This window comes from Gamsiella multidivaricata, assembly GCF_025024155.1.
Source record: "Gamsiella multidivaricata strain RSA 2152 chromosome Unknown BC939scaffold_127, whole genome shotgun sequence".
NCBI classification, from domain to species: Eukaryota; Fungi; Mortierellomycota; class Mortierellomycetes; order Mortierellales; family Mortierellaceae; genus Gamsiella; species Gamsiella multidivaricata.
Window position 1 is genome coordinate 61,438 of NW_026251835.1, and position 14,829 is coordinate 76,266.

The 14,829-nt window shown below is 47.4% G+C and overlaps 3 protein-coding genes across 3 annotated transcripts; 1 reads left to right on the forward strand and 2 right to left on the reverse strand.

The window, feature by feature from the left end:
- Positions 1 to 591: 591 nt before the first annotated feature.
- Positions 592 to 3,754, reverse strand: BC939DRAFT_508352 (uncharacterized protein; the record flags this gene model as incomplete). The annotated part of the gene is made up of 4 exons (XM_051560986.1): positions 592 to 1,292; positions 2,077 to 2,565; positions 3,014 to 3,213; positions 3,267 to 3,754. The coding sequence occupies 4 exons, from the start codon at positions 3,752 to 3,754 to the stop codon at positions 592 to 594; spliced, it is 1,878 nt and encodes a 625-aa protein (XP_051406483.1).
- Positions 3,755 to 5,614: 1,860 nt separating this feature from the next.
- Positions 5,615 to 6,227, forward strand: BC939DRAFT_508353 (uncharacterized protein; the record flags this gene model as incomplete). Its single annotated transcript, XM_051560987.1, has 2 exons — positions 5,615 to 6,032; positions 6,118 to 6,227. 2 exons carry the CDS (start codon positions 5,615 to 5,617, stop codon positions 6,225 to 6,227), a joined length of 528 nt encoding a protein of 175 aa, XP_051406484.1.
- A 3,370-nt stretch (positions 6,228 to 9,597) lies between these two features.
- BC939DRAFT_45887 (ricin B lectin domain-containing protein) lies at positions 9,598 to 10,553 on the reverse strand. The gene is made up of 3 exons (XM_051556661.1): positions 10,464 to 10,553; positions 10,338 to 10,371; positions 9,598 to 10,240 (listed from the first exon to the last, which is right to left on the reverse strand). The coding sequence occupies exon 3, from the start codon at positions 10,196 to 10,198 to the stop codon at positions 9,785 to 9,787; it is 414 nt and encodes a 137-aa protein (XP_051406485.1). The 5' UTR covers positions 10,199 to 10,240; positions 10,338 to 10,371; positions 10,464 to 10,553; the 3' UTR covers positions 9,598 to 9,784.
- Between the last annotated feature and the right edge of the window lie 4,276 nt (positions 10,554 to 14,829).

The window sequence follows — 14,829 nt, forward strand, 5'->3', positions numbered from 1 at the left end:
TTTCTAGCGTGCTCCAGTAATGCTATGGGCCGCACTTCTGCCATGCTTCCTGACCACTCTGCTGCTTTGGGGACGCAGTAAAGCAGGCCTGTTTTCCAGTCTTTTGGGACTGTCTCCTACACAATCGTTGCGCCCACAATTTGGAAGAGAATGTCATTTCCGGCCCTCCCCTGGTGTTGGAATAAATCATTGGTGATTCCTGACACTCCTGGTGCTTTTTATTTTGGTGCGGTCGCGATCACTGCGTTGAACTCGTCCTTTTTTGGTGGTTCCATAAGCCCTTTGTACCATCCTTCGTCAATGTTCGCCACTGCTGCATATTGTTTTTCCCAACGCGAGCCGACTTCCAACGGTTTGGCTGGCCTAGGTCCATGCCATTTCCTGAACCACTCACGCACATGTTTTTTGATTTGCTCCGGTTCCAGGATGTTGATCGCAGCGCCGTTCTCCTCCACCTGAATCTTGTCTAGGACGACACTCCCTCGTCCTCTCCCAAGTAATTTGTCGATCATCTTGCCTGTGCCTGTCTGCAGCTGCTTGCACCTTGTTTCTATCCATCCTTTCATGTTTGCCGCTGTTTGCGCCCGTCTTTCAGTCTGCAGCTCCTGCAGTGTTCTCGTTCACCTTTTTTTTAATCCCGCTAAACCACGTCGACCACTTCTCCTCGCTTTCATTCCATCCTGGTACCTCCTCCATGTCGTCTATCTCTCGCTCTGCAGCCACTCGTAACCACCTGGCGTGTTCATTAAATCTTGTTTGTTCTTCAATTAGCCTTCCTCGTGCGTCGTCCTCTAGGTCGAATTGGCGCCGCTGCATAATCGCCCTTGCCAGTTTTTTCATCCTGCCTAAGTCACGGACAAGGTGCAACACTGAGAGTTCGCTTTCTGGTTTCAAACCAGCTCGGCCTACGATTTTTCCTGGAAGGTTGTCTTTTGCACATTGAATCAAGGTCTTTGAGTATTCACGCCATGCCTTTTCTATGTCCACCCGTCGCAGATCTTCCACCCCGTTGTTCTCCATGCCTATCGCGGGTTCCTTGAGTCCGTACTCCCGCATCTGGCTCCAGTCTGATAGTTTCAGCGACAGCGCTTCCCCAAATGCTTTCAATTGCTCGGCCTGCGTATCACGGAATTGGAATCGAAATCCTTTTGGCTCCTTGTACTTGAATGGGTCCGACGATGCAGTTATGAGCCCTTGGACCGACATGATGGCAGTGACCATCTTGTGATCTGATAGAGTGCCATTAGCGTCGTCGTGCTTGACGTCTAACAGCCTGTCCACCAACAGGCTGTCTAGATAGATCATGTCGATCCTGCTCACTGACTGGCATGTTTACTCTCACTTGGTCGGGTGCATTGTTCTAAATGCGTCCTGTATTGGCCTTTCTTCCAGCCATTGCAACACGTCGGTCTCGGGTGTGCTGGTGTTCCTGGCGTCGTTCTTCCTGTCCATTCTTGGATTGCTGACGCCGTTGAAATCGCCCATTAAAATAATCTCTCTCCTCTCTGCTCTCGCACTCTCGCACTCTTTTTTCACCCATTCTGTAACCTCTGTCAATTCTTTTTGTTTTTCTTCATTGCCTCCCGGGCTCGGAAGATAGCAATTGATGATTCTCACTTTCAGTCTTTCTTTGAAATTGAAATCTCTCGACTGCCCTCTGCTCCCGCACGTTGATATTCTTCCAGCGTGTAACCACCACCGTTTTGATAGAAGGAGACCTACGCCTGTGCCCTTTGTTTTTCCTTCTTCTCCACACACCCACCAAAAATTGTAGTAATTCTGATCGATGTTGGATGCCATTTTTTTTCCTCCTCTATTCAAGTTGGTCTCCTGAAGACCGACCACATCGTACTCTTCATCCTGAGCGTAGTGGCATAATGCCTCTAGTTTTCCTGCGCCCAGAAGTCCTCGTGCGCTAAATGATCCAATCTTCAGTTTGTCCACAGTCTGTTCAGGGGTTTCTGCGTGTTGATTGACTTTATTCATTATTTGATGATGAATTAGAGGTCTGTCCATTCTTCATTATCGGCAACGGGTGTCGTTTTGGATCCACAGAACCTATCGCCAGTATCTTACCGATACTGACATGTGTTCCTGGAATGCCTGTGTCCACTGCCTTTCCTTTGCCTTTGTCCGTTTTTATGATGTTCCTGTGCAACTCCGTGCTTAGTCCAGCAGCCTGCAGCATTTCCTTAGGGACCGCGCTGGCTTTGTTCTCCTGCATCATGTGCAGCACAATGGCTGTGAGTGCTGAACACTGCTCAGTTAATTCTCTCTGTCTCTCGTCCATCCTTGTAATCGTTTCCTGTAGATTCACCAATGCGGTAATCAACCTGTCATCCACTCCTTGCTGTCCCTGATTCTTCTGTTGCTGTTGCTGTTGCTGTTTCTGCTGTTGCTGTTGCTGCTGTTGCTGGGTCCGTCCATTTTGTCCATCCTTCTGGTTTGTTCCTGTTCCACTGCCGCTCGCGATCTGTGCAAACGATTGCTGTTTTGTAACTTTCAATGCACCACCCTTTTGGTATTCCTTCACTGCTTTGATGTGCTCTTTGATGTTCAAACGCTCTTGATAAGCGGTACATTCACGTTGGAAGTGGCCCAGTTGGTGGCACTCTCTGCATCTTTTCTCTTCTTTGTCGCACCAGATTGTGTCATGTCCGTTAATGCGCACAGGTGTAGCCATGTTTTTTTTCCATCTCCTCTTCACACGAGAAATAAACGAATGCCTCTCTCAGGTTCATGGTCTGACTGCCATTCCTGGTGGACACTCTGGGCACAGTTAAAAATTCTGCCTTTTTCTCTCCAAGCAGCTCTTCCAGGTCCTTTGCTCTGGTTCCAAAAGGGAGGTTTGGGATCTTCGCCACGTCTTTCAGTTCCCATGTAATTCTCTCATTCCCGACCATGCTCAGGCGAGCTAAGTCCCGTCCGATAAAAACCCATTTTCTGCCCATCTTTTGAATTTTTTCCAAAGCTCCCACCTTCCTAAAGGTCACTCTGACAATGATCTTGATACCTTTGGTGCACGGGCGTGTGCTGATCTTTTCAATGTCTCCGAACTGGGACATCGCCGATTTGATGTGGAAATCGTCCGTACGGGGGTGCAGTCCGTACACTTCCACAGTTCTCTCCTGTTCCGCCACTCGTCGAGTATTATCCATTCTTGTGAATAGTTGTTGCTCAGTCGTGGTGCCGTCCTCGAGTTCCTCGCTGACGCTGATATCAACAGCAAATCCATGCCCTTTTGTGTAGCGACTGCAACGCGGTACACCGTCTCTCCATTTTGATCTTTGGCCCTAGCCGGTCCATCGATGCAGTTGATCCTGTCCGTGAGCAAGATCACTCTCAGTTTATTCAGCCTCTCCGCGTGGATGTCTCCATAGATACTGTCCGCAGGTGCTGTTGCCACCAAGAGACGTTCCTTGGTGCTTTTGACTTCCATCCGGTTGTCGGTCTCTCCTGCTTCCGACATATCTTCGTCTTGTTCCTCTGTCTGTACTTCAGCGAGGGCCTGTTGCTCTGCGGCCTGCATGGCTTTCAGGCCCAACTTGTTGTTGTAAGCGGCACGGCGCTGTCCTGATCCGGAAGCTGCTTCGGCGACGTTCTTGACACTCAGGGTGGTGGCCCCGGTGTTGGTGACGGTCTGTCTAGTCTCTGGAGTGCCTCCGATGGGCTTCGGTTTTTTGGAATTGGCCATTCCAAGTTCCTCCTCATCAGGCCGATGAAGAAGCGGATTTTTTTGGATTCCGCTCAGCATATTGCTTGTTGTCTTTGGCACTCTTGCTCGCGTACCAGGGGTAGGGGAAGGGGGGGGTAAGGGAAGGGTAGTGAAATGGGTTGGTTGGGATAGCAATTGGTGTACCCACCCGTCGTGGCTGTGTTGCTGGTGGCGGTGCAGCGGTAGACGGCCCTGCCATGGTCTCCGAGGTCATAGGTCTACCGCTTAAATTGCCCCGATTTAGGGCAATAAGTCAGGAAGTTAAAGTGCCAATGGCGCATCGGTTGGAGCGGCTGGTGGAAGTGATAGTCGCTACCATATGCATGGTTCAACTCAGCATGATGACTTTTGCTAGCGGACCTCTTTTTTTTTTTTTCTGTTTTTGTTTTCCCCTCTCTTGACACGTCCTCCTCGATTTCTCGATTTCACCTGCTTATCACCAGTAGTTAATCTTTATCATTCTCTCTTATCCTTTTCGCGTTTTATATCCCATACCAGCTCGAGATCCATCATCCGACCTCGAAAAATACTACACGCAAACGACAACATAACTATTGTGCTGGACCTCTCAAGCAATGTCGAGCACACGATAGTTTAATGCTAGATCGTTGCTTTTCGTCTTATCGCAGATCATTAGGAAATCTCATATTATGCTTAGATTGATACTTGTAGACTTGACGCATGTAGAAAGCGTGCACCAAACAACCTGAACATGCCGAGCATACATGAAGAACCCGAATCCGTAAAAAAAAAAATGAAAAGATTATGGTGGTAAAGCTTATCCCTTCTGAACATGCAACCTGGGAGGGCGCTTCTATGTATATTTATCAGAAAGTTGGATATCCAGAACGCAAGAGCAGACGATGACGATGGACAAAGAAATCTTACATCCATTGTTGCCTTCATTCAGCGCCTGGTCATTGCCGGATCGATGGAGGCAACTCTCGAGTCGAGGGGGAGACATGCTGCTGTGAGGTAGGGCGACATTCCAAATCAGAGTGGGCATGCTGGATGCTACAAGATTCTTTCCTTTTTTTTTTTTTGTAAGCTCAGGCACCAAGTCAATGCAAACAAAAAAAAATAAAAAAAAAAAATAACTTGTAGCATCTGTACTCTCGATTTGAGAGTCACTCTCGCTCGCTGCTGCATGTCCGCCTGAGAGTCAATGCGACGAAACCATGCGACAATACGACGAAGCCATGCGACGATGCGACGATGCGACGAGACATACAACGATGCGACGAAAGGAGAATACACATGCTACATGTAGATACAGTGCAACATATTTTTTTTCTGCATGCGATTTTCTAGAATAGGAAAGTGGACATGCTTCATTAAGAGGACAGCATGCACGCATTATCTGAGCTTAGTGTAAAAAGAAAAAAAATGCATGAGTGCATGAGCGCCTAAAAGCTGATATGCTAGAGTAGACATGCTGCTATAATTTTTTTTTTGTTATGCATGGTGGTAACCTCGAAGATGGCTTTATGGCAGGGGTACAATGAATGTTGGTGCGGACAAAAAAAAAGGAAAGCACTCATGAAAAAAACCTACTTCCTTTCTCGCACTCTTCACCATACTTTAGTGTTCGCACGTTTACGTCGCATGAATTTTTGGTCACTAAAAAATTAATCTTATAAAATCGCTCCACTTTTCTTGTCTTCTGAGGCATCAACTCACGCGCCACTTTCTAGCATTATGACAACTCTACAGCACAACTCAACGGGTGGAAGACCATCAAAACAGTCGAGAATTCAGGAATGCTCCTTCGAACACTGTGTTAAGGGCTTAACCGGAAACGAAAGTCAACTCTCAGCATTGCAATCACGACACTAGAATACGGTCCATACCAACGTTCCATTCGAATTTACTTGCAAGCATACTAAGAGACAGATCACAATGCATCGCGACCCAAATGGCGGCTACAAGTTTGTGTGTCCCTGTGGGAATTCGTCTGTTCTCTCGACAGGCTCTATTGCGCGGCATCACAATGAATGTCAGCACATCAAGATGGCCTCACAAGCATTAGTCAAAACAGCGCCTCCACGGACTGCAACATCCTCAGAATTGCGCACGGTTGTACTACCATCATCCAACGCCAGCTCTACAGGCGGAACCGAGCGTGAGGAGAGGTTCGTGGAGTCATTGATCTCGGCGTCGCCCTCCATCGCAAGGATAACCGACAAGTTTGAGGCGACCACTGACTCATTCCTTCTGTCCAACAGCATGCTTTTGCGATCTGTCCAGGATGGCATCCAGTCTTCTATAAAACAACTTGAGCAGCGCACTCTCGCTGCCGTCAGCTCCTCTCACGATGGTAGGACTTGTCTTGTGCACGACCATTCTTCCACTCCGCGTTGCCATGTGCGATTCACTAACTTATTCGATGATGGCCGTGTTAGAGCTGCACGAGCAGCTCCAGGACATCGGGCGAGGCCAGGAAACTCTGATGCGCCTTATTAGCGGAACCGAACCACGGCCATGTGAGTGCTTGATCTTTTTATACACCTGAACCGAGCTCAACTGTCGTGGTCCCTCACTCGTAACGGCATTATCCGTTCCGGCTCGGGTCTGTGAGTGTAGGTGTATGTGTCTGTATGGAATATGGAATTTATATGTGTAGTTCAGGGTGGTTAGTGAGAGTTTATTCAAGGTAATCGATATAGAAGCAAGAGATACAAATGATTGAGCTAAATAAATACTTCGCGCTCGCCTCTTTATGAGGCAGTGCTCAGAACGGAAGCATGATCAAGAACTCAGGAGTAACTATGCACGATTCGCGACAACAACACTGAACCGACCATTGTACTGATCCAAACTCCTACCAAGCGCAACCCCTTCAACAAGTGAGCGACACTAAGTGCATCCCAAGTCAAATACATCCCGTAGAGTTCATTCCCAATCATAGTTCGATGGAGGAGCGCACGTCGAGGACCCCCCATCCAAGAACGCGATTTGCACCGAGCTCAAGTTCGGGGCAGGAGTTACGTGGCAGTGATCATGCGATGTATTCAAACAAAAGACCACGCGAGCGCGAATAGCATCACGCTCGCTTGCAGAATAAAAGCCCGAATTCATACAGGCAGTTTGTGATGAGGAACAAGAAGGATCGAGACACACTATGCCGCCATGTGCTCGTTGAGATATTTTGGGGAGATTGAATGATGTGGCTCCACACACCACACCGATTGGGTATTTATTTGTATTAACCATAATAGTGAGCTGAAGGTACACTTATTAAACTAAATAAATACAGTGAACTCTGTTGAAATATGCGACACTCGTTACCTGCGCAACGCAACGCAACGCGAATGCACCCAGCTCAGTAGTGTTCACGAGGAAAGAAAATAAACTCAGCCTGATGGCAGGCGGTGCCTGATTTCCTCAATGAGCGCCTACTAAGTACGAGGGTAGCAAGAGCGTGCAAGAGAGTGGGAGGGCAGTGAGCAGAGACAGAAGGGGACAGCATGGGAAAGCGCCACCTGTATGTCATGACTAGTTGTACAGGAACGGACGGCCCAGCAGAATCACACCAAGTGAAGAAACCTCAAGGTACCAGTTAATGCATAGTGCTTTATATACCAAACACACCCTGGTGTGCATCCGGTGTGCATCTGTGTGTATCTGCTGTGCACATATTATTAGGGGGTTTCAAACTTTGACATTCTGCGGCGTGTTACATATAAATTTTTCGTGGGCAGATATCGACGCGCGTTTGTGACCAAAACGCGTTTGCAATACACATCACCTCGAGAACTGATATGTTTCGTAACGCGCCAAAATGTTCATACCAAAATACGCACAATCAAGACGAACGAAGCCATCAACCCGGTCCCCCATGCAATTCAAGTCGGAACGCCAACAGCTACTATCCGACCTGGAGCAGCTCATCGTTCTCACGACCCTCATCGATGACGATGAAGGAACAGAGGATGCAATCGCAAAGCTGAAAAATCAGAAGAGCACGTGGATACTAGTTGAGGGCAAACAAAGCCGCAGAGGCAAATGAAATCCGCCACAGTGATGAAGTTTGAGGGGCAGATTATATGGCGCGTTTGTGTGCAGCATGTTTAACTAATGAGTACGCGTTTGATTTATCCCTACGAACCCCTGTGCGTCGCACAATGATCAAAAAATGAAGATAGCAGTAATGTCCGTTTGTTAAGATCGGGCTAGGCGCAAAAATTATCGCCAGAAGGACATATGGCGTAGGACAGGGTAGAGTGAAGGGCAGAGTCAAGATGAATAACTTTCCTATTGTGTTCATTGTCTGTATTTGCTGCCAAGTTGATCGATGATGTAGTAGGTAGTGCGAAGTATATATGAACCAGGAGTCAATGAGAACAAGAGAGGGATCTTTAATATTAATCCACCGAGAACATTATATGTTACTCGGTGGATTAATATTAAAGATCCCTCTCTTGTTCTCATTGACTCCTGGTTCATATATACTTCGCAGAGGAGACAGACAGTGGACAAGGTAAGGAAGAAATGTATTGCAGACTGAGGTTATATGCTATGGATTCTATGGCTCTATTTATGTGTTTCTAGGATTCTTGGTCAGGGTACTCGGATGGCTACTACGGGACGCGAGGTATATTCGCTAGGAATAGCACAAAGGTATGGATCAGGTACAATGGTTCTAGACGGGCCGGACAATGGTTCTAGGTGGGCCGGACAATGGCAATATCAATAAAGATACTTCGTTGAATATATGTTGATCGAGACAAGGCGGAGCATACGGTGGCAGAGGTACGCGTGCAAGCGTGTGAGCGCGTAGAAGCAGTCACAAATCAATATGAGCAATTGTGTGCGCAGCTCAACTGTCACTCTGCACCACACGCTATGGTGCTATCCGTGACACCGATAAACCAGATTCGACTGTAGATGTCGCGTCCTGCGCAGGTGAAAAGCGTGAAAGCCATGTGTCAGAGATTTGTATCTCTGTGATTGGACGGTGGTCACATGCACAAGACCAGAGGGCTTCGGGCTCTTCTAGAAAAGCCTAGGAGTCCCGTTAGCCTAGGTGGATACCCACCTACAGCCAGATCCATCCAGAACATTCTCTTTATTAGTAAGACCCAGCTTAGTAATACTTAGCTGTAGACAACTATAAAAGGACGCGCCTAGTCTAGCTAGTTAGTTAGTCTTGTGGTGTTCCAACCTGGTGTGGGGCTTGGGCACTATGTGCCTGAGTCGCACCTCCATTTTTATTTCTACGACGTATTAGCGAGTCTTCTGTGACTAGTAACTACAGGGACTATAAAAGACCTGTTGGTACCTGTCATCAATAAAACCCTCTCTTGTTCTCGTTGACTTCAGTCCGATTGTTTAATTAGTAAGTTAACTCCTAGAGAATATCACAAGTCTTGTCTAGTCCTAGTCCCTGTCATAAAGTTCCTTGTCTCCAGTATCCTCTTGTCCCAAGACTCACCTTGGCAGCTCTTCCACACAAAACTCTTACACCATGCGTTGCGTGTTGAGGACCCGGAAAAAGCCACAAACGGGTTTGGCGTGGGCGATATTGTAATAGTTAGAGCGTCGCGTTTTGCGGGTGTATTGAAAATCGACCAGTTTCGTATAGGTGATTTGGTTGAGGGCACCGGGGAGCCGCCGTCCGACATTTCTCTAGTTTGAATGGTTGATTCATGAACGCGGATGAGATGGACTACTGATTGTGCCATCCATGGGCGCATGCTCTGGAAGATTCTAATGGTGCGCACAACAGTGAACTTTAATTTATGGAATTGATTCAACTATTATAAAAATATATTGTATGCGAGGACTCTAGTAGGTACTCCGGTTTTATACTGATTGATGGTTGCAGTATCTCAAAAGAAATCGTTTAGGCTCTCTGTCGTGGGTACCCCGCTCTCCTATGTATCCACGACATTTTTGATTGTGCATTCATTGCGCAGTTTGATTTTGGATCAGTATTTCAACATTTTTGTTTCCACTCCGTTGGAGCAAAGTACGATTTTTTTTTTTTTTTACTGACAAAAGATGATATTTTTTTATTCCGGGCACTTGACTTTGAGAGCCTGCGCTGTACGACGGGTAATCGCGCATTTAGGCGATGATCGTCCATTGCTGCAAGTCGGAGTCGTTGTCACGAGGCACCAAGGCGACGCGAGCACCCTCAGATTTTGCTCCAAGGATGCCAAGGACAAGGTCCTCATTGGCCTCTGCTGAGATGGTGTAATCGTAGTACTCGAATCTCTGGGTCTCGGCGCCGGTGGGATGCTGCTGGTCAACAGCAACGTTGCGAGAGAGTTGGGGAGCTGTCAGGACGAGACCGGTCTTCTTGTTGCGAATCTGCTTGTCGTCATAGATCCACTTCTGGTTCTCATTGTCCTCCTCTCTTTTGTTCCAAAGAATAATTTCAGAACCTGGTTCGGTGCTACTGTTTGACGCGTCAAGAACGAGGTCAGTATCGCGGAGGCCGATGTAGAAGTCGACGTTTTCAGGGAAGCTGTCTCTCATGATGAACAGTGTAGGTGGTTTGGAATAAGTGAGGATGACTCCCTAAGTATGATGACCGCACACGCCATGTTAGTTGTATTTTTACAAAAGCAGTCCCCTCCTTACTGTTCATAAGAGTGATATGTATAGTGAGGGTTACCTGTGAGGGCGCTGCAAGGGTCCTTGCAAGGTTTCTGTGAGATGTTGTTGTGACGGTTAGTGCGGAGTTCTTGTGAAGTTTCGTGGGGCGGCTCTTAAGAAAGGGATATGCTGAGCGTTGTTGTACCGTGCGATGTTTTGGAAAAATGTCGGTTAAGTGATGCAGTGGTTGTTCGAGTTTATGTCTTTTTTATACCAGGTGCGTTCCCCATCTCGACGTCTAACATGTGATTAGCAATGATCAGGATGGTGCTGGAAAATAAGAAGGGCGACAGAAAGAAAGAATAATAGGGGTGCATAAATAAATCAGGAAGAAAGAAAGAAAAATAGGGGTGCATAAACAAATCAGGAAGAAAGAAAGAAAAATAGGGGTGCATAAACAAATCAGGAGACAGACAGAAAATAAAAAGAATGCAAAAATGATCCAGATGATGTTGGTAAGAATGATGGTCCTAGTAAGAAGGGGCGGCAGAAAGAAAAAAAGTGAGGAGAGGAGTGAGAAATATGACTGTCCAGAGAATCAATGAGAACAAGAGAGGGATCTTTAATTGTTGTGCATTTCTGCATTTCAGAAAAAAATATAAATTCGTCTTGCTAAGTGGGGTATATAATTTTTTTCAGATTGGTTAAACTTAATTTATAAACTTAATTTTGAATCTATGGTACCCAGAATAATTTATATCCTGAAGCTGCATAATTCTGTTATTGCGCGCCGAAATTCTTTTACTGCATGTATTTGCTTATGCTAACCAAAAAAAATTCTATGGCGTCACCTTATGCTGACGTAGTTGGTGCGTTTTAAATGCTCTAACGCTTATGTATCAATAAAGGAAATCGTGCATGACTTTTTGCCTGTTCGGATATATTCACTACTCACTTCTTTTATTTGAGTGATGTGGATGAAAGTTGTGAGTATTCTGGATTGAAAGAGCTTGTGGTTGATCCTTAAGGTGCGAGGTGGAGTTGCCAGGTTGGAATTAAATTTGATGGCAACGAGTGTAAAGGATTAGAAAGGGGTGGAGACATAACGGGTGACATTACAGCGGGCGTTTGAAACTTACACTTTTTCAGAGTTCGATCTTGGGTTTGGAGCGATCGACGACCTCAAGTGGTTGACCTTCTCTCTCGATGTACTCACAATTTTCAATAACAAACTTCTTCAGCCCCTCATTTCGGTCAGCAATTGAATCCGATCGGTAAATTGAATTCCAAATATGCAACAGGTTTATGCTCGGTTAAGTGCATTATGATGTCATCAGCGCTTCGCCCATCTTTCTACGACTTTCAAGAACACTGTTGCTATCTATCCAGCCAGTTTATATAAACCCCATCCACACGTAGAACTAGACAGCAGCATTGATACGAATAAAGCCTCCTTTCCACCCTAGATCCACTTCCACCTGATTTGACCGTTTGCATTGGTAGCAAAGGTGCCTTTCGATCCACCCCAGGCACCTCAGACACCCCAGACACCCCAGACGCCCCCAGACACCCCCAGACACTGCAACAGCAGCAGAGTCAAGGGGTCAAGGGCAGTGGTCAAGTAGGAATGCGTAGAAATGAATGCTGTTTAATGATCGTAAGTAGGGTCTATATATACATGTCTGGGGCCTATTGTATAGTGTCGTAGTGGTGTTGTCATGATGCCGGGCTCCCATCCTGGCTCTGTGTGTCGTAACCGTGAAGCTTGGTAACCGAGTGGTAATCCTGTTGCACCTTCCCATTTTAAAAAAAATCACACTCCATGGCTGCGCTTGTATTGTCGTAAGAGCCGAGTGCAATGCGTAAGGTTGCTCTCCGGTTCCCATGTCGAATCCTCCCTGGGGTATCCATGCCATTGGATTAAGTATTCCGTCCTATTGTTTCGCTGTCGATGGTCCAAGATAGTCTCTGCTTCGTATTCCTCCTCTCCGTCAATAATCTCTGGTGGTGGTCGAGCCGGTGCACGTTGTCCAAGGCCTTCAGGTGATGGTTTGTATTCACGGAAGCGATCGACGTGGAAGACATCGTGGATCTTCATAGTGGGTGGCAGCTCAACGCGAAAAGAAACTGGTGAGTGCTGCTCCAGGATTGTATAGGGGCCAATAAATCGATCTTGCAGCTTTTTGGTCGGGCGATTGCGATCCGCTGCAACAGTGATGTCTTCTGCATTGAGTAGCACTTTGTCTCCAATTTTAAAATCGTGATCTCGTCGACGGGTATCTGCGTTCCGTGCCTGGCGTTCCTGTGCTGCAGCAATTGCCTCCTGTGCAACAATCAATGCGGAACTCTGTGACTCCATGAACTCGGTAACACTGGGGTTGGGGCTGCTTTGGGTATGGAGAAGTGAGGCCGGGACTCGAGGATGGAATCCGTTGTTCAAAAAAAATGGTGAGTGACCAGTGGTGGCATTAATCGAATTATTATATGCGAACTCTGCGGCTGATAGAAGTAAATCCCAATTTGTTTGTCGCTGATCCACGAACGCGCGCAAAATAGATTCCAAAGTTCGATTGGCGCGTTCCGTTTGTCCATCGGTCTGAGGGTGGAAGGCAGTTGACATCGCTAGCTTGACATCCATGAGGCGGTGCAACTCTTTCCAGAAGCGGCTTGTGAACTTGGAGTCGCGGTCGGAGACGATGGTGGTGGGCATGCCATGGAGTCTGAAGACGTTATGAAAAAATTGGCGCGCCACGTCTGATGCTGTATCCTTTGTGCTGCTGGGGGCGAAATGGACTTGCTTTGATAGCTTGTCCACAAAAACGGTGATGGAGTCATGGCCACGAGGTGTCTTGGGTAATTGCACAATGAAGTCCATGGTCACTGTCTCCCAGCGCTGTGCTGGTATTTCCAGAGACTGAAGTAATCCTGCAGGTCGTTGCTGGCTTGGCTTGCTGCGCTGGCAGCTCTCGCATGTCTGCACATAGAGTCGAGTATCGTGGGTAATCTTGGGCCAGTATACAATGCGTCGAAGGGCATGGTACGTCTTGTCAAAACCGAGATGGCCGGCAATAGCAGAATCGTGGGCGTCGTGTAGAAGAAGCAAACGAATGTCAGACTTCTGAGGGATGCAAACAAGAGTGTTGCCACGACGAGAAACGTAGAGCAATTTATCAATTAAAGAATAACGTGGGGGTGGACTTCCCTCGAGGCAGCTTTTGTAGATAGGACCGAGACTAGGGTCATCGAGGTAGCTATCCACTAGGCGCTGCCTTAAGCCTGGGTCAATGCGGATGTCCAAATTGTTGACTTCAACTGGTGGTGATTCTTCTTGGTGGTCAGGCCGACGTGAGAGAGCGTCCGCGACGACGTTGTCCGCGCCACGCTTGTACTTGAAATCGAAACTGTATTCTTGCAGGAGCTCCATCCAGCGCGCCTGTCGTCGGGTGAGCTTTGGTTGGGTTGGAAAATGTCTGAGCGTCGCATGATCTGTGTACACAATAAAATGCGTGCCATCTAGGTAATAGCGCCATTGCTTGAGGGCATGAACTACAGCGAGCAACTCCTGCTCGTGGGTTGGGTAATTCCGTTCGGCTGAGTTGAACTTCCGCGATGTGAATGCTACTGGTCGAGACTCGCCGTGCTCATCCGTCTGAAATAAAACTGCGCCGAGCGCGAATCCTGAAGCATCTGTCTCTACAGTCGTTGGCAGATCGGGGTCGAAAATCCTGAGGACTGGAGCCTTGCTGATTGCTTCCTTGAGGGCGGTGAAGGCGTGCTCCTTGTCCTGGTCCCAAGAAAATTCAACGCCTTCACCTAGCAGTGCGGTCAAAGGTAGAGCGATGTCAGCAAAATTACGGATGTACTGATGGTAAAACTGAGCGAGGCCAATAAACTGCTGGACATCTCTCTGCTTGGTGGGGCGCGGCCACTCGCGGATGGCTCTAACATGACCGGCGGACGTGTGGATGCCGTCTTTGGAGACGACGTGGCCGAGGAACTCGGTCTCTTCTTGCATGAAGGAGCATTTGCTCAGCTTCGCGTAAAGACCATTCTTGCGGAGTAGCGAAAGGACGCTTCGGATGTGGGACAGGTGCTCAGCTTTGGTTTTGGAATAAATAAGAATGTCGTCGAGGTAGACAACAACCCATTTGTCCAATACGGGATCAAGGACATTGAACATCATGTTCGAAAAAGCAGCAGGTGCATTAGTTAAACCAAAAGGAACGACATTGAACTCGAAGTGGCCATATCGACAACGGAACGCGGTCTTGTGAGTGTGTGGTTCGAAGATGCGTTGCTGATGGTATCCAGATAATAGGTCGAGTGCAAACGGTCAAATCAGGTGGAAGTGGATCTAGGGTGGAAAGGAGGCTTTATTCGTATCAATGCTGCTGTCTAGTTCTACGTGTGGATGGGGTTTATATAAACTGGCTGGATAGATAGCAACAGTGTTCTTGAAAGTCGTAGAAAGATGGGCGAAGCGCTGATGACATCATAATGCACTTAACCGAGCATAAACCTGTTGCATCCTTCCCGTTTTGAAAAAAAAAAGTCTACTTTTTGTTATTGAT

Bases quoted from the DNA above. Each gene is read 5' to 3' on its own strand.
- BC939DRAFT_45887 (XM_051556661.1), bottom strand. From the start codon at position 10,198: ATGAGAGACAGCTTCCCTGAAAACGTCGACTTCTACATCGGCCTCCGC.